At 53.4% G+C, this 21,053-nt stretch overlaps 4 protein-coding genes across 4 annotated transcripts; 3 read left to right on the top strand and 1 right to left on the bottom strand.

The window, feature by feature from the left end:
• Nucleotides 1–424: 424 nt before the first annotated feature.
• Nucleotides 425–1,735, top strand: HER10_EVM0012776 (uncharacterized protein; the record flags this gene model as incomplete). The annotated part of the gene is made up of 2 exons (XM_035482162.1): nt 425–504; nt 562–1,735. The coding sequence occupies 2 exons, from the start codon at nt 425–427 to the stop codon at nt 1,733–1,735; spliced, it is 1,254 nt and encodes a 417-aa protein (XP_035335482.1).
• A 4,177-nt stretch (nt 1,736–5,912) lies between these two features.
• On the top strand, nt 5,913–10,109 carry HER10_EVM0000762 (uncharacterized protein). The gene is made up of 3 exons (XM_035470530.1): nt 5,913–7,734; nt 7,795–8,021; nt 8,073–10,109. The coding sequence occupies exons 1-3, from the start codon at nt 6,991–6,993 to the stop codon at nt 9,400–9,402; spliced, it is 2,301 nt and encodes a 766-aa protein (XP_035334602.1). The 5' UTR covers nt 5,913–6,990; the 3' UTR covers nt 9,403–10,109.
• Nucleotides 10,110–12,193: 2,084 nt separating this feature from the next.
• Nucleotides 12,194–15,575, bottom strand: HER10_EVM0007695 (type III restriction enzyme; the record flags this gene model as incomplete). The annotated part of the gene is made up of 3 exons (XM_035477241.1): nt 12,194–13,297; nt 13,463–15,313; nt 15,384–15,575. The coding sequence occupies 3 exons, from the start codon at nt 15,573–15,575 to the stop codon at nt 12,194–12,196; spliced, it is 3,147 nt and encodes a 1,048-aa protein (XP_035335105.1).
• Nucleotides 15,576–16,487: 912 nt separating this feature from the next.
• HER10_EVM0010966 (TAP domain-containing protein) lies at nt 16,488–19,983 on the top strand. Its single transcript, XM_035480410.1, has 3 exons — nt 16,488–17,445; nt 17,622–19,061; nt 19,116–19,983. The coding sequence occupies exons 1-3, from the start codon at nt 16,939–16,941 to the stop codon at nt 19,149–19,151; spliced, it is 1,983 nt and encodes a 660-aa protein (XP_035335339.1). The 5' UTR covers nt 16,488–16,938; the 3' UTR covers nt 19,152–19,983.
• The last annotated feature ends 1,070 nt before the right edge of the window (nt 19,984–21,053 follow it).

Genomic DNA, 21,053 nt, shown 5'->3' with positions numbered 1-21,053 from the left:
CACGCCAATTATCCCAAGACAAAGTCCTCGTAATAGCCACAAACAAACTCTTTACCTAGCAGAGAAGAATAAGAAGGATTAGAGAGAAAAAACACAAGACATTGTCCCAAACACCTTGTCCACAACTCCAACTCACCTGTCCTCGTCGATACAAAAGGGTCAAGTCAAGACCTCTCTCTCCTAGGAACAAGAAGAGACAGACAGAGAGATGGAGAGTCTCACAAGAAGCCAGTCGTATCAACCAGCCAAGAATCGAAATCCAAACCCCCGTTTCCAGCCTCCAGGGGCTAAACCCTCAAAACTAAAGCAACCCAACTCCCGATATCAAGACAAGCAGGAGGTATACATAACACATAGGTACGTCAAATTTCGAGATACCACCCGGGGGGTTTTGTGTGTGCCCCGGAAGTCACCGAGAAGAAAGATGTGCTGGGAAAAGCAAATAATCTACACAGACTGCCACCACAGCGTCTTCGAAGACATAGACTGCGCAGACTACAAGACGTAACAGGCGCGCAAGCTCGACCCACACGACTCCAGTTTCACAGCCTCATCCGCCAGCTCTGCCCGCAACAATCATCATCATCAGCTCAACACCAGCAGCGCCAACAACGCCAAAAGAGCACGACGAACCCGCAACACCCGCTCCCCGTGGATATTCCTCCTCTGTCCCTGCTTCACCTGCCCCTCCAGCCCCTCCACGCCGCCACCGCCACAAACCTGCGAAGAGTCCGGCGTCTGCCGCGGAAGGAAACGCTGCATGAGTCCCGTCGGGGGGAACTGTCCCCGCTGCGTCCAGGACAGGGCCGTTAAGGCGATGCAGGCCGTTCCTCCGTCGACGCAGACGCTGGCGAGGACGCGGAATCTGCACGGGCAGCAGCAGCAGCAGCAGCAGCAGCAGCAGCAGCAGCAGCAGAGGCGTCCGGATTTGAGGGAGAATACTGGTAGGAATGATGCTTACGGTGTTCCAGGTGCTTCAGGAGATCGAGGGGGGCAGAAGGCCCCGCGGCGGGGGGATGATGTGCGTCGATATCAAGACTACGGGGCTCCGGGCCAGCCGATGGGTGGTCACGATGGGAACGGCACGAGAGATGGAGGGAACACTGACGGCAGAAGTGGCGGAGGAGGTATTGCTGGTGCAGCTGAACATAGTTCAAGGGGTGGTAGATCTCCGACGTCACCGTGGTTCAATAAGCGATTTCACGACGCTCGAGAGGAGGAAGCCAGCCAGCAGCAGCATCATCGAGGAGAGCAGCAAGGTGCCCATCAGACATATTGTCACCAGCGGTTATCGGTAAGTCACGGTGGACAACGGCATCATCAGCAGCAACATCAAGAGCAAAAGGGGCCAAGTGGTCCTGCACCACCCCTTCCCACGCAGCCCGAGCAGATACCCTCGTACGTCCGTGGATCTACTTTTCACCTCCTTCCCGCGCCCCTGAAAACCAAAAAGAGGAAGACCAAGCAAGAAACGTCCCCCCGTGCGGTAGAGGGGACGGCCGATATGTCCGAATGGCTAACCTGTAGTTCGGCGAGCGCAAGCCGTCCTCTGCAAGTGAACGCCACCCACCAGACAGGAGAACAACGGAGCAGCCGGGATCAGCAGCAGGAGAACCACCGCGCAGTAGTCAGCAGCTCGGAGCCACGCATCACAGGAGCGGGATGTACCCCCGAGTTGCCACTGGAGGAGCTGATGGATGAGGTCGAGATGCTGTGGCGGAGGGTCCCCAATTAGGAGCAACGGTGAGCTTCAGCCGCGTGGCTGGTGAAGAGGGGGAGGGGAAGCATTCCTCTGTCCACAAAGTAGAGAAATAGAGAAGGTCATGTTTCCAGCGATCTGGCCATCCTTGTCCCAGCCGGCCATCGCCTCCCAAAGCAATCATACCTTAGTGTACCATGTCGGAGGGCCGCTGAGAGAAGGTTTAACTTGGGAGCCCATTGGGAATCTGACGTGCATGACTTGGGAACGAGTAAACCTTCAAAGGGTCTAGCGGAAGGAAACAAGCTCAAGGCAGAGAGAATAAACAACAATGTCACAACCCTCTTTCTTTTTATGTCGATACAGATTCGTGGCCTCTGTGTTAGTCCAATCAATGACTGGCTTGTCTATTGTGCGTCAGGTGGAACGAACATGGTCTCAGGAAACGGGTGTGCCTGTCTGGTGTAGAACCGCATCGGTTCAAAGAAGCGAGTAACCGGTACGTATCGTATTGGCCTAACAAAGAAGCAGAAATGCTGATGCCTTGTTACGACGCGGTCGAAAGTCCTAGGAAGAAAAAAAAGAGATGGCCGCAATTGATCGGCGAAGCGGAGTTTGGTGATAGGCTGCTCTATTTCCGCAAAGCTGATTGGTGACGGAGGGACACCCATAGGGCTGACCGACGGGCAGACAGTTGGGGTCGGGATCGCTGATTCGTGACCGCCTACGTGTCGTCGATACACGATGGGCTTCTTGAGCCAATGGGACGGCGGCATAGGCTTTGCGGATGAACCGATACCCGTTGGAATGAGGGGGGTTCCTAACGAGTCCTAACTCTTGCGTTCTTTTTAGGGCCCTGGAATACGATACGGGGTACGGGATTCGGCGTGTTCAGGAACGGTCATGTAACGTGTAAGTGACTAGGCGGCTAAGTTATTGAGTAGGTACACAGGACGATGTGACGCCGCCTCTCTCCTGCGTTCGGGGTAAGTCACAGTGTGGACGGTGAGCCGGGAACCGATTTTGAGTCAAAAAGCTTGCTTGCTTTGAGTTTCTTGCTTCTTTCGTCTGTCGGTAAACAGCTTGGATTGGCTTGCGTTAGAGTCACTGGGACAGGTGGACAGCCACGCCAGCCCTATGTGTGGAGAGGAACCGGGAGGGTTGTGCGAGTGCGAGTGGTGATGGTGGTGAGCAATTGGTTGACCAAGGTTCGTTTGAATGTGTTCCTGCGAGCAGACGCGCATCCGTCATGCGACTTTCCCTGCGCCAAAGTCCTGTGCAGCAAACAAGCATACACGACTGAGTACGAATCCCTGGGTACGAATTCGTTGGTGATATGCGCAACCGCGCAATCCAGCATCGTCAGAGCAACACGCCAAGCTTTAACCAACGCAAGCTAGGTGACGACTGACGAGTCAAGATATGCAGGTCCATGTTGTTGCTCATGTTCATGCCCTAGATTTCCAGACTACGACTGTCCCTGAATCCCGATTAGGTGAAATGCGAACGGTCGCTCTTGCGAAGCTGCGGGTTACGAGTTGTCAATGGTTCAGAATTCTCACTCAACCTTCAAACTGTAACCCTGGTACCGCGTGCTCTGTACCGAACGCCATTCGGCCGACCCAGACCAGACTGGTGGACTTTGCTTGGCTAATCAGACTGGGTGTGTAATCTTGGTGGGTGGGATAGAGAATCAGAGCGCCCGCTGGCCGTTCCGACCCCTGCCTGTCCCGTGGTCTAGTGACAGGCCGGACGAAAATGCCGAGCTTGACCGGAAGTTGAAGCAAAGCTTTTTGTCTGCTCCAGCGTTTTCTTCTCTCCTGGTCCGTGGATGCGCTGGCTTGATCGGCCCCCAACAGTAAGCAGAGGCCATGGCAGTTGGTCCGCAGTGGACCGTTTTCAATAAACTCCACATATCACGGACCACGGGTTGATGGAGACTGGTGATATCAGCAACGCGCGAGAAATGGTACCGGTGCAGGCGACAAGGGCGTCATTGGTCATCTTCCGCGTTGAAAGGTGACATAATGAGAGAGGGTTGGTGTTGGTCTCAATCCAATCTGGACCCCTTCTACCGTTTTGGGCAAACGCAAGGGGAGCCCTGATCTGCTCGTCGTTGAGAAGGCCCATCGCAAAGACGTAGGTGCACATCACAGTGGATGGCAGCATGGCATTGCTGCGACCTTGAGGGCCTGCGGAGGAGGCTGAGGACTCTTTGAGACTCTGAGTGACAGAAGAGCGGAATTTGGAGTATGTAAGACAGCCAACAGTTCGCTTGGGAATGGTCCCAGGTTGGCGGAGAATGAAACGACCCAGTGGGAAGTCATGGAACGGGCTGGCGGGTGGAGATTGATGAGCGGGTTAGCTTTGGGACTTTGGTTCTGATGGGCTGATTTTGACGGGGGTAAGCGAGAGGGACTCAGAGAGACTCAGAGCGAGGCCAAATTAAGTCTAATCCCTGACCCAGTTTCCGAGTGTAAAAAAGGTACCGTGCATGAGACTATGAGTCCCTCTCCAGTCCTGTCCAGTCTTGCTCGTGTCTTGGTTCTCATGAGGACTCTTAGCTTGCCGCCCTACCGTTAGCGGCCTCAAAGCCACGACCGGTGCAACAGGTGTGCAGGAGAGAGGGCCATAATAAGGTAGGAAGCGAGCTATGCTATGCTGTGCTGTGTAGGTATGATGGCATGGTACGGAGTAATGCTGTGCAATGCGGTATCGTGAGAATAGATGTCACTGGTGGTGACTGGCGAGCTTGGCTGTGCAGATGCGTTTCTGGTCACTCGTATGTTGATCTGGACGAATGCGTCCCGACTCTGAGGGCGCTGGTGAGGCTGGACAGCCAAATCGTCTCCCTGAGGTTTCGAGTGTATCCGTAGTCCGTACGGAGTACTGTCACCTGTGGGCAACAGCGAGAGATGAGGATGGCCAATAGCCCACTTCAGCTCATCTTCAGCGGTGCATGTTGAAACTTGATCGAACCTTGCGATACGCCCCCGTCTGCGGTCACGCCTTGCTGCCGTCTCCATTTGTAAAGCGACTCTGTGCAGAGGGAGATGTTCTGGCGCCCGTCCGGCTGGCGCACCCTGCTTTCGAATACAGTACCGGACCAGACCCTTGCGTTTCCCGCTTCTCGGGACCCATCAAGATTTGCGAGCTGGAGAAGGCAGCCGTCAATCCGATACATCGTTCTGGCGGGTTGTACTTTGTACTATTTGGGGTTGGCGATGGGTTTGCGTTTCCCACCCCTCGAATGGAGCATTCAGGGACGAGAGAATTCGTCTGCCTCCGGTGAGGTACGCGGCGGTATGGAAGTTGGATGGGTGCAATGCACAATGGTGAGCAGTGCTAGAACTCCCAAGCTGGACCGCAAGTGACAAACAGCAGTAAAGGTGACAATCAGCAGTAGCAGCAGCAGCAGCAGCAACAAAACCAGACACGGAGTCGGAGTCGGGACCACAGGCTGATTGAGGTTCCATTGTTTTGCTGACAGCAGCGTCATTGGTAGCATAGGAATTGAGACGTCGAGTTGCAGTGCAAGGTGTTCATTTCTGACACCCAGTGAGCCAGGGTAGCGAGGACAGCTAGCATCTGGTGTTCCGGGTTGCCGTTACTCTGGCGGCTGGGTGTCTCTTAATGGGGCAGAGTATTGGTGATGGTATCATTGCTTCGAGGGAAGTGATGCGAGGTGATGAGAGGTACGGATAGGTAGTCGGTGCTAATCGTGTACTTTGATGCTTGATTCGGGGGGGCTGTGCTCAATGGGTTTGTCCACCGCCGTGCAGTTTGAGCAGCGGGCTGCATAGCTGCGGTGACCCTAACAGCGGGTCTTTCCAATGTTCAGGTGGCCCGGAATGAGGTGCAGCCAACATTGTTTGGAACGAGTGGATTTTTGGCTTGTTGCCGGCGGGCGGGCTTAACGGAAAATACTGGCGAGAAATCTTCATTTCCATGTGTGGACGAATGATTGTTGATGAAAGGACGAGTGGATGGGACTCTGGGGGGTTGAGACCGATGAGACCGAGGAGACCGAGGATGGGACTGTGGTGGAAGATGGCAGAATTGAGGACAGGATGTGGTGGTTGATGGTGTGAAGTACGTACCTAAGGTGGTGGTGGGGTTCAATGGAAGGTTGAAGGGTACCCTGGGTACGTATCTCTTTTTTGGTGACCGGGGGTTGGATCCTTCCTGATCCGCAAAGCCCAGACTCCGCCTCCACTGGGCCACGGCGACGCTCTCCCATTGGCTAGTCGATTAGGCAGCAGCCTTTCGCCCCGGACGCTCTCTTCAGAGTTCTGGTCCGCTCAATTGTCGCTCCCGTTCAGCGCAGCGGCGCTCTCTGTCTCTCTCCACCCGGTGCTCGTTTGGCTGCTGGACTCTCTCTCTCACACTCTAGGTACTGCGTAAGGTGCTCAGTGCTGGGCTGCTTTTCTAATCAAACCTCGATGACCTTCGACCCCCGGTACACCAACAACCGCCTCTTCCTCGCTCGCGACCACCACACGCCTCTTCTCTCTCCTTCCACCCACCCTCAATCCTCGACCGAATCCTCTTCCTCCTCCTGCTTTTCTTCCTCTTTTTTTGCTCTCCTCGATTTCTAGGATATCCAAGCCGCTTCCTCGACACCAAACCCAGTCCCGTCTCGTCCCACTGAGGCCGCCGCACTTCAGTCCGCTTCTTCGTCTCTTGCTCTTTCTCCCGGATACACATCATCCTCAGAGAATATCGCACACAGCAAGCAGCTCAGACTATCTACGTCTACTTTCTTCCATCCTCGTGTGCATACGCCGACGCGTACGACAGCTGGGACGACAAGGCGCATCATACTACATTGTTTTGCTCCTCTTCCCGCAGACAGGACCCCTCAAAATCAGGCAGACTTCAACGGCCTCGCCTTAAATCCACTACTCGCCTGCTCTGCTCGCCTCTCGCCTCGTCTGGCCTTCCGTTGCCATCTCCCATACCATCGACGTTATCGCCTTCGATACCATCTTTCATCTCGACGTAAGGCCCCGTCTCGTCCTATTCTTCCTCTTCCTCTCTCTCTTCCCCTCTTCATCCACTTTGTCCACACGATATCCGTCTCAAACATTTCCCGCCACCTCATCACATTGGCCAATCCTAGACCTTGGGCTTGCTCAAGAGGCTAGGACTACAACATCAGACCTACCAGTGAGGTCCTGGTCGTGACTCACACTCCGTGTCCTATTCAGCCCTACAACCCCATGAACCCTCAAGAGATCTAACACAACCTAGCCGACAGAGTTCTGGACACCCGTGTCATCACCGTCACCATGTCCGTCTCCGTCAACCCTCGACGCAGGACTCCGGTGACTCGCCCGGAGTCTCCTGCCGGCACTGGCCTCACTCTTAAGACCAACAGCCTCCGCAAGGGCGCTACCTTCCACTCTCCCACCAGTCCTACCTCTTCTATGGATGATGCCTTGACTGCTGCCCCTCCAAGCCTTCGACGCTCCCAGACCAACCTGGACGACGTTGTCGACGCCCACTGCCGCCGCATGGCCTTGATTGTCGACGACATTGACAAGTCCCTCGCCAACATCAACCTGGTCTCCCCCAAGACCAAGTCTTTCCGCGACGATAGTCTTCCCGTTCCCAGAGGCTTCCTCAACCTGCCCGTCGTCGACCCCGCCATGGCAAAGGAAAAGTCAAAGGAGACGGAACGTCGCATTCTGCGCCCCAGAACCCGCCGTTCCTCGAGACATCATGAATCAGACAGCGGACTCGGAACCTCTGTCGCCCCCACCACCGAGACAGAGCCTGCAACCACCGCATCAAAGAAGGCATCCGCCATCACAAGGTCCGCTGCCAACACTTCTTCTGCCACCATGGAGAAGCTTCCCGCCCTCAGCTCCAAGGCTGTCAACCGCATCCACGAGCACGTCCTCCGCCCACTCCGGGCCAAGCCTGCTCTCAAGGACTTTGAGCCGATTGTTCTTGACATCCCCAGACGCATTAGAGAGAAGGAGATCATCTGCCTGAGAGATCTCGAAAAGACCCTTATTTTCATGGCACCCGTAAGTCATTCACTAACTGAAACTGGAGTTTGGGCAATTACTTATCGATCGTTGATGAAGGAGAGGACCAAGACCGCCGCCTTGTACCTCGATTTCTGCCTGACGTCGATCCACTGCATTCAAGCAACCGTGGAATACCTAAGCGACCGAGAACAGACTCGACCCAACGACCGCCCTTACACTAACGGATACTTCATCGATCTCGTGGAACAGATTCGCCAGTACGCAGGACAACTCGCTGCCGCCAAGGAGACTGGATCAGACGCCGCCGAGATGGACGTCGACCCGTACGATATCCGTTCCCAATTGACCCTTCACTCAACTAACTTGTTCCGTAGGACCGACGAGATCAAGCTCTTCGGAGGTATCGCTGACAACGGCCGCCCTGCCGAGCTCATCCGCATTCGCAAGGACGGAAAGGCCATTTCAATGGCCACCGGCCTGGAAGTCGATCTGGATGACCCCAAGAGCCCCATTCAGATGAAGCGCTCATTGAGCCAGCAGTTGGAAGATGACGAGGAGATTATGCGTTCCATGGCTCGCCGCAAGAAGAACGCCAGCCCTGAGGAGCTTGCCCCTAAGAAGTGCCGTGAGCCTGGTTGCAACAAGGAGTTCAAGCGTCCCTGTGACTTGACCAAGCACGAGAAGACTCACTCTCGTCCTTGGAAGTGCCCCGTCACTTCATGCAAATACCACAACTATGGATGGCCGACCGAGAAGGAGATGGATCGCCACCACAACGACAAGCACTCGTCGGCCCCGCCCATGTACGAGTGCTTGTACAAGCCCTGCCCATACAAGTCCAAGCGGGAGTCAAACTGCAAACAGCACATGGAGAAGGCCCATGGCTGGCAATACGTTCGCACCAAGACCAACGGCAAGAAGCCCTCGAGCGTTGCCGGCAGTGTCGCCCAATCCACCCCTCTTCTCAACCAAATGCCTACTCCCTCTACGAGCAGCGCCGCTACCCCGCCTGCTCCTTTGGACCAGGCTCAGCAGTTCAACTTCAACGACCCTCTCCTCGCTCCCATGCACCCCATCGGCCCTGTTGGCGACTTTGCTTCCCACATTGATGGCATGGAGTTCCCTTCCTACATCTCGGACGAGGAGTTTGACCAAATGGTTGGTCAGGGCGGGTTCGATGGACAGATGGATTTGGAGATGTCCCTGTCTCCCTCCGACCACAACACCCCTGCCACCGAAATCTCGACTGGCCCATACATTTACCAGGACGGTCCTGACTTCACGGTGAACGAGGATATTTACGGCGCACACGCCCAGATCCCCACCCCGGACAGAGCCGTCTTCGCTCAGAAGGAGCTGGACATGGCTTTCCCCATCTACCAGCCTGTTCCTGCTTGCCAGCCTCAGATTGCTCCTGCCCAAACTGCACCACACATCTCTCCTATTGGTCAGGGCAACGCAATGCTCTTTACGCCAAACTCGTTGGCCGAGGTTGACGAGGGCTTCGAGGACAACTACGCTGGCGCTGGAAATGAATTCTGCGGCAACGACTTCCAGCTGTTCCCTGCCAACAACGTGACCAAGATGTACGAGCCACTCTTCGGCGAAGTGCCAAGTGCTGGTTTGGGTTACTCGCAAGCGTCACAGGACCCTTTCCAATCCATCGACTGGAACTTGGATTACCAGAACTTTCAAAGCCAGTAAATGTGTACTAGGGCTTGGTGCGTTGGAAACTTGTGACAAAAACGTTGATCTGGCACGGGGCCAGCTAATGATTTGATGACTGGATGGGATGAGCCTCACAAGAGGTTCGAGGAAGTCGGACGTTCGACTTTTCCTCTTTTGCGTACTTTGTATTATTGATCTCGCACATCTACGCTGCTTGCTCTAGGACTTGTCTTTTTTCTCATTTTTGATTCACATGAGATTGACGATAGAGAAGATGGTTTTGTGTGGTGGGATACGTGGTGGTTGGGTAGCCAGACTTGAGAGTCTATGGTTTGAAACTCCACGATTTGAGGAAGAGGGTCTAGAGACATATCTCGCTCAATTTGATATGGCATTTTTGAAGCCACAAAAACAGAAATTCTCCGAGTGCCCGTTGAGCAATGCCATGAGATGATACACTGACTTGACTGCCACTTGGTAGTCTCGTGTTCGCTGATGGACAGTTTGCTCTGGGTTCTACGAGGCAAAGAAAAAAAAGACAACAACACCATACACCAACAACAACGGCAAAAACATGAAGCAAAGGCACAGCAGCTCTATCTTGGGCAGTGAGACTTGGGAGCGCAGTGTCCCGGAACTGATTCGGGACTCCGCGGGGAGAGGTACATGAATGACGTGGTGGTTGTGGGAGTAGCTATGAGTCTTTGCGGCGAAGCCAAGTGTTGTCTTAGCTATTGACCTCAACGTCAGAGGGGCGGGCGGGCATACGGGGAAGAACCCGGGTGTGGTATATTTGGCCTCACCTCGGGGAACGGTTGCGAGACATGGACGACAAAGGAGGGCCTTGAGGATGGATCTGCAATCTGAACACGAGGAAGGGCTTTTTTCCGGGGCGAAGTGTCTTTTGGAAAAGGATATTTTTGAGTCAATCTTTCCCTTGCACGGGGTTTGATGCTTGGTCGTTTGGAAGGACATTTTTGAAGGACATTTTTGAAGGACATTTTTGAAGGACATTTTTGAAGGACATCTCGAAGGAACATTAGGTAGTTAGATAGATACCCTCCCACATCCCCCAGAAAGTAGATAGGACAAAATCTCATTGCTTATTGTATGAGACACTCTGTGTTTATTCCAGATTTGATTGTGACTTATTGAGTACAGTGAAATGCAATGTATGTATGAAGGTATGCCGTTGTCAGCATTGTAGCCGTTTGTGCCGTGGCCGTTGCCCGTTGGGCCGAATTCCGTCCGGGTCGGGGGGGACTCTGGATTCAGTCCATGTGTCGAATGACATAATAGCACCCAAGTTGTCCCGGAAGTACTACGCATACATGAAATGGTGAGAAGATCGCCTTTAGTATGAGAGCCCCCTATACCCTGGCTTCTGAGACTGTGTATACCGTCGTGAACAGTAATCCCCCGGTGAGAGCGGTCGTTTCTGGAGCATGTTGCTGCCTTAGATAAGCCGACCTTTCCCTATGTGGTCCCCGCTCCAGCTCTGGCTGCTGCTGCCGCCGTTCAAGAGCTCCCGTCCCCGTGCCCCACCTCGTCACCTTTTCTCCCCCCCAAAAAAACACGGCTGCGAATTTTTTCTTTCCAACAACCTCAACCTTCACCTCACCTCAACCTCGTGGTACCGTCGCGGGCCCGACAACTCAGCACCGACCTCGACGCGAGCCATACTTTTCTTTTCTCCTTTCTTAGACTATCATGCAGATTATGCAGTTTACTGAAGTCTAATAGGGAAAAAGGTAAGCTCCATTTCCATTCTCAATTTCTTTCGAAATATCTCCTCCCCCCTCAAGCTTGGGGAGAAGGAACATGACCATGATATGATGAATCCATCAAAACCTTTTATACTCATAGGAAGAGCCGTCTGAGACGCCCCGAGCATTCCAAACAAAATCATGAGGAGGGATTCCGGGGTGGGGAACAAGAAGGGGGGAGAAGAAAGAAGGAAGAGAGGAAGACGGGAAAGGAGAAGGAAGAACGGGAGGGGACCATGACGCAAATCTTTCGATCTTGGACTTGCCCTCCATGCAAGCGCTGCCCGCCGGAACCAAATACTCCCCGACAAAAAGTACACCCTCCTTATTCCAAACCTTTGAGGCGCACTCTCCACTGGGAGCTCTGCGCTTCTTGGGGAGAAGGGTTTGTGCTGTTGGGCGTTTGTAGGAAAGGGGATGGTCGGGCAGCGTGGAGTGTTTCGTTTGGGATCGGGAGAGTCGTGGTTCTTTTCTTAGTATTCTTTTCTTCTTTCTTCTATTTCTCTTTTTTGGACTTTGGATTCCCTTGACTTTTCTCTCTCCTGGATCTTTTCTTTCTGGTTTTGGCCCCTCGGCTTCGCCTCTCGTGAGAACCTCCTATCTTAAAACTCCGGCGTTATCGGGGCCTGGGGAAGATTGCATCGTCATGTGCTGTCCTTGGGTTCTTGTCGGGGGGGTAGGGGGCGGCGGGGGGTGGGGTGGGAACGTTGTGCTTTTAAATCGGGTTTCTGACATTTGCTGGTCCAAATTTGTTTTGTTTTGCATTTGACTTGTTTCTCAAGGGATTGCTTTACTGACTTGGTATCGTTAGAGAAGTTACGCGAGCGTCGTTGGTTGGAGGTCGATTGCAGGGTTGAGTATAGGATATACGAGTGGTGTAGAGGTGGCATTACGGTCTGGAGAGGACCGAGGTAGGTCAGAGCGAGTGCAATACATCTTCATTGAATCATTATCCGTCCTTTGTGCTTGTGTCCTTGAGCTAGTGATGTCCCCTTACCGTCTTGATACATTATGATCCGTACTCCGAGGGTGAACAACTCTCAAGTGACCTCGTGGCCACATCACTCGTCGCTATCACTATCAAATACTGGCCGCCTCCTCTGCAGCCGTCCACCGCCCTGTGCTCGCGGTGTAGCATCCACCTCAGATCCATCATCCTCTGGATCCGCGAAACCTAATATCTTCTTCCCCTTACTACTCATCAGCACGCCATCGAGGTCCGGCAGCGAATCCACAGACTCCTGCGTTCCCGGAAACTCAGTCGGTACATAAAACGGCCGAGCAACTCCCTTGGGCTGTGGCCTTGCGGAAGAGATCACGACGGGACTCGTCGCGAGCGTCGACGACGTCGGCTGGATGCTGGAGACGGGGTGATCGTCCGAGACGACAAAGTCGAGCAGGTCGCCTCCGCTGTCTGAGCCGTCCGTCTCCATCGCGTCGCTGTCCCTGTCGCAGGCGTCGCCTAGTTCGTCGCTGTTGATGCCGCGGGCGACCCGTTTGGCAGCCTTTTTGCCTCGTCCCCTTCCTGCGGCCTTCTTTGGCGGGCGGCGGGGAGGCGATTCCTCGTCCATGGTCTCGTCCATTTCATCGTCGACGACTAGGGCTGAAGCAGACGTGAATGCTGCGGCGCGCTTTGTGGTCCCGGTCGATCGGCGTTTCTTTGGCCGTGACTCCTCAATGGGCTCGTCTTCGTCGGACGACAGTGCCGTCGCGACTTGCCCCAGAGGCCCAGGACCCGACGCCCCATCTTCTGTATCGCTCGCAAACGATGGCACGGGGATCTCCTCGTACCGGGTCGTGTCTTCCTCACCGAAACGGCGCACCCAACGATTTCTCTCATCTTGATTCTTGGCAAACTTCTGACATAACTTAACGTACCTTTTGGTACGCTGGCTGTGCTGAACCTTGCTGACCGGTCGAAGTCGGCGCTGGAGCAGAGGGTACGTCGTCAGCTCCGGCATCTCTGTTTCTTCAATCTTGGTCCGACTGGCAGGCAGCGACCGGTACACCTTATCCAACTCGGCCAGTTGCGCTTCTGTGAGCACGACCGAATCTAGCGTGGGCACGTCGGTGATAAAATCAGCCTCCGTCGGCTGTTGCTGCTGCTCTTGCTTCTTGGGGCGGCCTCTTTTGGGCGCCGCACCGGGTTTGCCGATGGCAGAAGCCTTCACGAAGCCCATCTCGACACCGTCGGGCATGTGGAACTTCTTGGGCGGCAGTTTTTTCCTCGCTCTTCCTTTCTTGGGCTCTGGGAGCGACGGGTTCTGCGTATTCTCGATGGGGATCTCGATATGCTGCATGTCCACTTCCGGGCGGATCTCCCGAGGTACGATGCGAGTGGAAAGGTCGTGACGGAAGTTGAACTTGCTCCCTTCGCAGATCAACTTTTGCATCTCCGCATAGTTGTCTTTTGACCTGGCAAACGCGTCCTCTTCTTTACCCCTCATCAGCAGTAGCACAATATTTCCGGCCCTCTTTCGGCCCGTTCTACCCATTCGTTGAAGCATTCGAATGGGCGAGGACGAGGCGTCGTAGCAAACAATCAAATCGACTTGGCCAATATCCAGTCCCTCTTCTCCGATGGACGTGGCGACCAGAACGTTGTATTCGCCATCTTTGAACTTTTGTATTGTCGCAATCTGTTCGGCCTGCTTCATGCCTGCAGATCGCTTCGAGTCGGCTTGTCCCACGAAGACAGTGGCCTTGATCAGCGGTTTGTGGACATTCAGTACCTTGACGATATCTTCGGCACTGTCTCTGTACTCGCTGAACACTATGATTCGAGTGGAAGTCGCACCGGCATCCATAAAATGATTTAGGACGGTGTCCTGGAGAGCGGCAAGCTTTGGGTGCCCGACGAAGCCGTCTAGGCGAAGCCACTTTTCCACCCTGGTCATCATCTCCTGGAAGCTCGAGTCGTTAACAATTTGCTTCTTGTATTTGGAGCCCTTTTCTCCCTTGTCCTCAATCTCGCTTCGAAATTCTTTGAGGTTTTCGTAAAAAGGCCTGATGCCATGAAAGTTGAGTAGTTTGATCGCGTGAGCCAAGCTTTGCAAGATACTGAAGATAGCCCTCATCATGAACTGTACCCCAGGGTTGGCTCTTCTGCCGACGTTGGCGAACCAATCTTGTTGCTGCTTCACCAGACCATATGTCGTAATCGCCATTGGATCTCTTCCGTAGTAAATGTTTTGCTGGGTCAGCTTATCCATCAGCGGTTTCAGGGCTTTCGTGAATAGCTCCTTGATCTCGCATATCTCATCCGAGGGGTCGAGTACTACTTGCTCGACATTCCTTGAATGAACGTATTGACGAATATCAATCGAATCCTCTGTGCGGATCTCGATGTGGGATATTCCGAGATTGTCGATAATCTCTTGCACAGTCTCGACCTTGGACCCGGGTGTTGCTGTTAAGGCAAGTAGACGGAAGTATGGGTTGTATTGGCGTATCCTCTTCACCACTTTTGCGTACGCGTACTCGCCCGTTGCTCGATGAGCCTCATCAATTACCAGAAGTACAATGGATTTCGGATCTGCGTAGCCGTGTGAAATGTCGTTTTGAAGAGTTTGCGGCGTCATGAAGAACACCCGCTTTGACGCCCACTCGTCTACCCTGAGAGTGGGCGCCGTGTCGCCAGTGAGAAGAGTGGTCTCTGACCGGGGTATGCCCACAATATTGAAGCAAGCGTCGACTTGTTGAGCTACGAGAGGTTTCGTAGGCGCAACAAATACGATTTTTGCGTCCTTTGTCCAACGGTAGTAGTTGAGCATCACCGTTGCAGCAATAAATGTTTTGCCGAGACCTGTAGGTAGCGCGACGAGTGTATTATTGAACAGACCGTTTTTGACGATACTGAACTGGTAATCTCTCGTGGCGCCTAGGTTGGTGGGATATATCCATGTCTTCATGGCCTCACGATCTATGGCGTGTTGAGAAGGGGCCTCTACTGGCTTGTCTCCTCGGTAGACACGACCAAAGCCTGGCTGCTGCGGCTGAGTCGAGGCATCGTCTGCCACTCTGCCGCCTAGTAGAGTTGTCTGGCGAAAAGTTGATGACGAAGTGCGTGTTAGTCCGTTTCTGGCGAGTGGTGCAACAGGCTCCGGTGAAGAGGAGAACGCGTCTGAGGGCAAATCATCCAACTCGGTCCCAAGAGGCTGAGCCACTGTCTTTGCCGTGTTCTGAAGTGCTTATTAGCACACGATTTCCTCGTGAAAGTCAATAAGTAAGCCAACTTACTCTTAGTCCTACATTAAGACCAGACGGGTGCGCATGACGTGCAGCGTTGGCCCGGCTGTAAGATGGTGCCAGTGCTTGAGCGACAGACGAAGTTCTGCCATTTTGTACATTGATGCCCGAGCTCGCAGGTATGGCTTGGCTCTGACTGAGTGCCTCAACCAAATCCTCGTCCGCGAGATCGTCATCGTATTCGTCTGAATCCATTTCGCGAAAGAGTGATTGGTACTCAGTCAATCAGTCACTGAATCACCTTTGAGATGCGATCATAGCGCGGTCTATTTGAGAAACGGCGATCTCACGATGCTCGGGACTTTGGCGAGGATGTCCGCGAAATAGTCGAGGCAGTATTCAAAGGCGCAGTGGCAACCTCTTTACGCCTAGTACATCACTTTCCACCGTAGACGCGTCGTCGCGCGAAAGCGTATCTGAGTCACATGATCACATATGCTTATGTAACCAGAAATAGACCCGAGAGCTCAAGCTCCCAAGGGTCTCAGGCGGGGCAGGAAACGAGGTACCTGAGGTACTTTGGTGCCCGCTTGGCCCTGAGACCAATTCACAATGCTTTGTACTTTTTCACTCCCAGATAAAGCTTCAACGAAGTGACACTCGGGCGTCATTCGTTTTAATTCCATGAAATGTTGTCTTTATGATTGCCTGAGAGTCATCAAAGGCCTCCCCTCGCTCATTCGCATCACTGCTGTGCCAATCATCGGCGGTGGGTAGCTGACACATGGGTGACCAAACAAGGGAAACCAGGTAGGCATGTTCGTATCCTTCCTGAAAGGAGCTTTCCTAAGGTATCACTTAGTGACTGTTCCTTTGCGAAGCCGTACCTTACCATAGCTGCATAAGGTAGACTGGATAGGCAGCCATGGGAAAGAAATCGACATCCAATGACTGCCTTGATATCCTGCTTCCCTAGGTGCCTACCCTCTAATGATTATGTAATGAGATAAAGTATATAAGGTGAGGCGCGTGGCTGGCCAGGACGTAAGTCGGCTAGTCCTATTTGAGGGAGGTCGCATGCGACCAGAGCGTTCCTGCCTGTGTGCCTGCTGGAGGAGGTCTGTAGTGGGGCTGACCCAAACGTCACTGCTTTTCGCGACCGACGAATTTCTTCACTGCCTTCTCCGTCACCTCATCACTCACCCATAACCTGCGACACCACCCCTAAAACCGCGCATTCTTTGCAGAGATCCTCATCGACGGCTTTCCTACATTCTTCTTTGTCGAGGGCTCAAAGCGATACCGATTTTACATACTCTATTTACGGCGGCCCACGAGTCTGCGCCTTGGCCCATCCGGCCTTTGGCTTCTGAAGCTGTCCGCGACACAGCGAAACACAACCGTCTTTCGCTTGACACCAATTCGGAGAAATCCTTGAGGATTCGAAAGGCTTTATTTCTTCTGCGTAAACGCGCTGTCATCTCGCTCTCGCTCAAGTGGGTACCCTTCAGCGAAAAACAAAAACAAGCGAAAACAACCTACGAACACTCTCTACCTCCGAACGTCCTCGACCTACAATCACCTCTAGCTACACCTTATTCGTTGCACCTCTCCAAAGATGGCGCCTCCAAGAGCTCCTCGCGGCACTCCATCGGGACCAGCACGCGAGGGTCGCAACTCCACATTGGGTGCCAAAACCTCGCGCGGCGGTGGAATCCAGAAGCGTAAAGGTGGCAGAACCCAAACCGACAGGGATGGAGATCTCGACATGGGAAGCGGCGCTGGAGCCAGCAGCGCTCGCCGTTCAAACAACGTCAACAGAGGACCGTCGGACGATTCCAACAATTCGAGACCTCAACGATCGGCGAGATCCAACGGTCCGCCCACTAAACCCGGCTCGAAAGTACACCAGGCGATTGCTCGACACTTGGATACTGGCGATGGAAATGACCTGGTATCGAGAAGGAAAGGACAGGGACCTGGTCTCGTCTGGCTCAGTGTCAAGGGTTTGAAGGAGAGCAAAGCTGCGAGCAACAACGACGGTGGACTGCGGGATCTGATCATGTTTCTGGAGCGGAAAGCCACAACTCTGTCCGGTCGCAATAAAACGGTGCACATCAAGAAGGTATGTCGCGTTGCTGTGAGGCTTGGGGGAACTACATAGGGACGCCGAATGATCCAGCCTCGTTGAAACGCCAGTTACTTCGCGAAACGAGAAACAAATAGCTCATACTGGCTGCTTATGCCCCCTCCTAGTTGGGGTGAAGTTTATAAACTACGAAAATCGCTAACATTCAATAGTCAAGTCTGAAGGGGGATTTGGTCAGCGTTGCGGCAAGCAAGGAAGATGCGGAGGAAATTCTGAAGGTCAACTCATTCACGTTTGCCGGTACTCAGCTGGAGATCACCGATAGTGACGGATCCATGGCCAAAGCAAATGAGGCATCTGCTGCCGCACAGGAAACAAAGCAAAAACTGCAAGGCATCATGTCACTCAGATACGATATGGAGAACAAGCTTCTGCGACTTGACGCTCTGAACCAAGATGAAGGCTTGATCCAGATGGGAATGCTGGAATCCAAGGATAGAGCTGAGAAGCTTTTCAAGGTCATGATGAGAATCTGCGACGAACTGTTCAAAACAGCACAGGAAAAGATTGATGCCATTCATAGCATCAGCTTGGCCAACAACAACATTGACACAGTCGCACAAGTCGAAGAGATGGCGGATACCTTCCCTGATCTCAAGAATCTTGATCTTAGCGGGAACCAGATCGACAACATCGCAGGCCTGTCAAGATGGAGATCGAAGCTCAAGAAGCTTGAGACTTTGTACCTGACGGGCAACCCGATTCCAATCGCGGATCCCAAAGTCGTGCTCGAGCTGTTGCACTTCTTCCCAAAGTTGCAAGTTCTGAACGGTGAGCAATTGACACCGGAACGAATTGCGGAACTCAAGGCAGCTGGCCGCCCGAAACCGATTACCCAACGTGGACCCGATTTCCGGGACGCCAACGGCATTGGAGAAGCCTTCCTGTTGGAATTCTTCCTTGGTTTCGACACCGACCGCACTGCTCTCCTTACCAAGTACTACGACGACAATAGCCAATTTTCTCTCGCAGTCGACACGCGCGCCATTCGAGACGAGAACCAGCCGCAGCCGATGCCCTGGTCGTCCTACATCAAGCAGAGTCGCAATCTAATGAAGATTACGACGCCGGCCGCTCGAGCTGCCAGGCTGATCACAGGCAGGGAGTCGATCTGGAACCTGTGGAACGACCTCCCGAAGACACAGCACCCAGACATCAAGACGGACATCAGCAAATACATCATGGATTGCCATCTCCTGCCTGGTCTTGCCGACCCTTCTGGCCAAACCCAAAGCGGCGTGGACGGCATGATCATTTCAGTACATGGTCAATTCGAAGAGTGCGACAAAGCTGGCAAGACAGGACTGAGAAGCTTCTCACGCACATTCGTTCTGGGACCTGGACGCCCCAACACCAACCCGATCCGCGTCGTCAGCGACATGCTCTCCCTCAGAGCCTTTAACCCCCTTCCGAATGTCTTTGTTGCTGAAGCCCAAGCACCGGCTCCGTCTGCGCAGGAGCAAGAACAGCGACAGGCCATGATCGTCGAGCTATCGAAGCAGACGACAATGACACCCACCTACTCGGAAATGTGCCTGTCCGATGTCGCGTGGGACTTTACCAGAGCCTTGGCAGTCTTCCACGAGAAAAAGGTAAGAAACCCCGAAACCTGGAACATTCGAAAACCAATACTAAGCCTCGCGTAGTCTCAATTACCACCAGATGCCTTTGCCAGCGTTTAGAAAATGCTGTGCTCGTCCCCGTCGTTCTGGGGGCCTTGAGGGGCCCGGAGGACATGGATGGATTAGGCAAGATCACAATGGGGCCGTACTAGTTGTGTATGACATCGCCCGTCTGGCCCACACGGGGCGAAATATTGAAAAGAGAAAACCAAAAAGGAAGGGGGAAGAGAGGATAAAACTCCACACTTCTTGTTGAAATGGCGGACAATATTGGAAGGGGCCCTGGACAATCGTCCATGGCTCGGAGGAAAGGAGGAATAGTCATTTACCCCAGGCGCGAGGTGGAACTAGATGGGAAAAATCCAGAGATCGGCTTGGCGATGGATTTGGGGGACGTTCCCAAACGGCATTCGTACCTACGGAGTATATACACTTGGCCGCGAAAGAAAAAGCGAAGCGCATCATAGAGGCAGCGGCGTCTTGTTTTGGTGTTTAGGGAGATGATTGCTATTACAGTCGTAGGGTGGTGGAACTTGAGAAATACCATTGAGATTGCTCGCCTACCTAAATCCTTCATCATATCGCCCACTTACAGTGACCATGCTAACATGAACGACTCGAGAGTGATACCATTTACAACTTGAATTCACTTTGCCAGTCAAAGACTAAACCCGGAGTAAATAAAGGAATTGCCTAGGCACACGACGCCAAAGACAGACGTCATTGATGGATCCCCTGGGTTGTGGTGACATTTCGCAAATCACAGATTCGGCATGGACCACACACTCCGTAGAACCAAAGAAATACATATTTAATTACAAGGCTGAAAGGCTGGTGATCAAAAGAAGACAACTTCTGAGTAAACCAATAGGAGCGACGGGGTATGAGGCGATAGAGGGCCGAGTGGGAATTCCCGCAGGCGCGCGCTGACTACAATGACGGTCACGAGATGACGGAGGTGACGAGGAAGAGACATTCTGCCTTTTTTTGAGTTTAATGACGAGCGGCAAGGAAAGGTCAAGGGCATGAGGTTGAGTGAGTGGTTAGTAGCGTTTGCCAGTGTTGGCAGCGAGTGACATTCTTGATTATCTTTGGCCGGGTTGACAGGACGAATCGGATCCGAAGAGTGAGTGAGTGTACGGAGTGAGACTTTCAACGAGTGTGTGTGTCCGGAGTAGCACCGTTGTGTGTGGCTTGATGAATCGGTTCGTGGATGTGATCCCAAGGACCATGTCTCGGGCGCTTACGCTGTACCGATGGCATCTTTTTCCGTCGGCGCGAAGATCACATGCCCCAAGGTCGTTCGTATTTTGGCTCACCGACAAGAAGAGCGAGTGGATGGACAGAAGTGCTGGGCGCGCGCGAATCACAATTTGGTCTTCGTGTCTTTTGATCCTTGGGGTGTGTGGCGATGCAGAAAGAGGCGACTTGATTGATTTGATTGATTGGGGGGCGTGTTTATGCTGGGAAGAGGCCGCTTCCTGAATGATGATGTGCATTCGCCCGTTTCCCGCTGCAGAGTTGACGTTGATGACTAAGGACGGGTGAAGTACTGTACGCAGTTAAGAGCAGTGCAGAGTACCTACCTACCTACCTCTGGGAGGAGGAAAGGAGAGTATCCGATTCGATGTCATGCAGCGTGCCGGGTGATCCCTTTCCACACCACAACTTTACATAGAAAGGGTGGTCCTGTCGTGCTGTTTGTGTGGCTGCCTGGGTGCTTCGTAATTACCACGGTAGAATCGCAGACGTACCACGGTAGGATGTGTAGCGCTTGGAGAGAGGCTCATCTGAATAGATTAGCTCAGCGTGCATGCGATTCGTGATGAGGAGACTATTTTCGCGCAGCCGCCCGGGAGGTGGAAATCATTCACACTTCTTTTGGCGCCTGACGATTACCTATGGATACCCTGGATGGGGGAAAGCCGAGTCACTCCTGCGATAGCGCCGGCCGAGATGTTG

Source organism: Colletotrichum scovillei (genome assembly GCF_011075155.1).
Source record: "Colletotrichum scovillei strain TJNH1 chromosome Unknown Contig00004, whole genome shotgun sequence".
Taxonomy (NCBI): domain Eukaryota; kingdom Fungi; phylum Ascomycota; class Sordariomycetes; order Glomerellales; family Glomerellaceae; genus Colletotrichum; species Colletotrichum scovillei.
Note: the sequence above shows the minus strand (reverse complement) of the source record. Positions and strands in the feature narration are given on the sequence as shown.

Coding starts and splice junctions, on each gene's coding strand:
- HER10_EVM0000762 (XM_035470530.1), top strand. CDS start 6,991: ATGTCCGTCTCCGTCAACCCTCGACGCAGGACTCCGGTGACTCGCCCG. Junction 7,735..7,794: donor CCCTTATTTTCATGGCACCC/GTAAGTCATTCA, acceptor TCGTTGATGAAG/GAGAGGACCAAGACCGCCGC. Junction 8,022..8,072: donor GCCGAGATGGACGTCGACCC/GTACGATATCCG, acceptor CTTGTTCCGTAG/GACCGACGAGATCAAGCTCT.
- HER10_EVM0010966 (XM_035480410.1), top strand. CDS start 16,939: ATGGCGCCTCCAAGAGCTCCTCGCGGCACTCCATCGGGACCAGCACGC. Junction 17,446..17,621: donor AAACGGTGCACATCAAGAAG/GTATGTCGCGTT, acceptor AACATTCAATAG/TCAAGTCTGAAGGGGGATTT. Junction 19,062..19,115: donor CAGTCTTCCACGAGAAAAAG/GTAAGAAACCCC, acceptor AGCCTCGCGTAG/TCTCAATTACCACCAGATGC.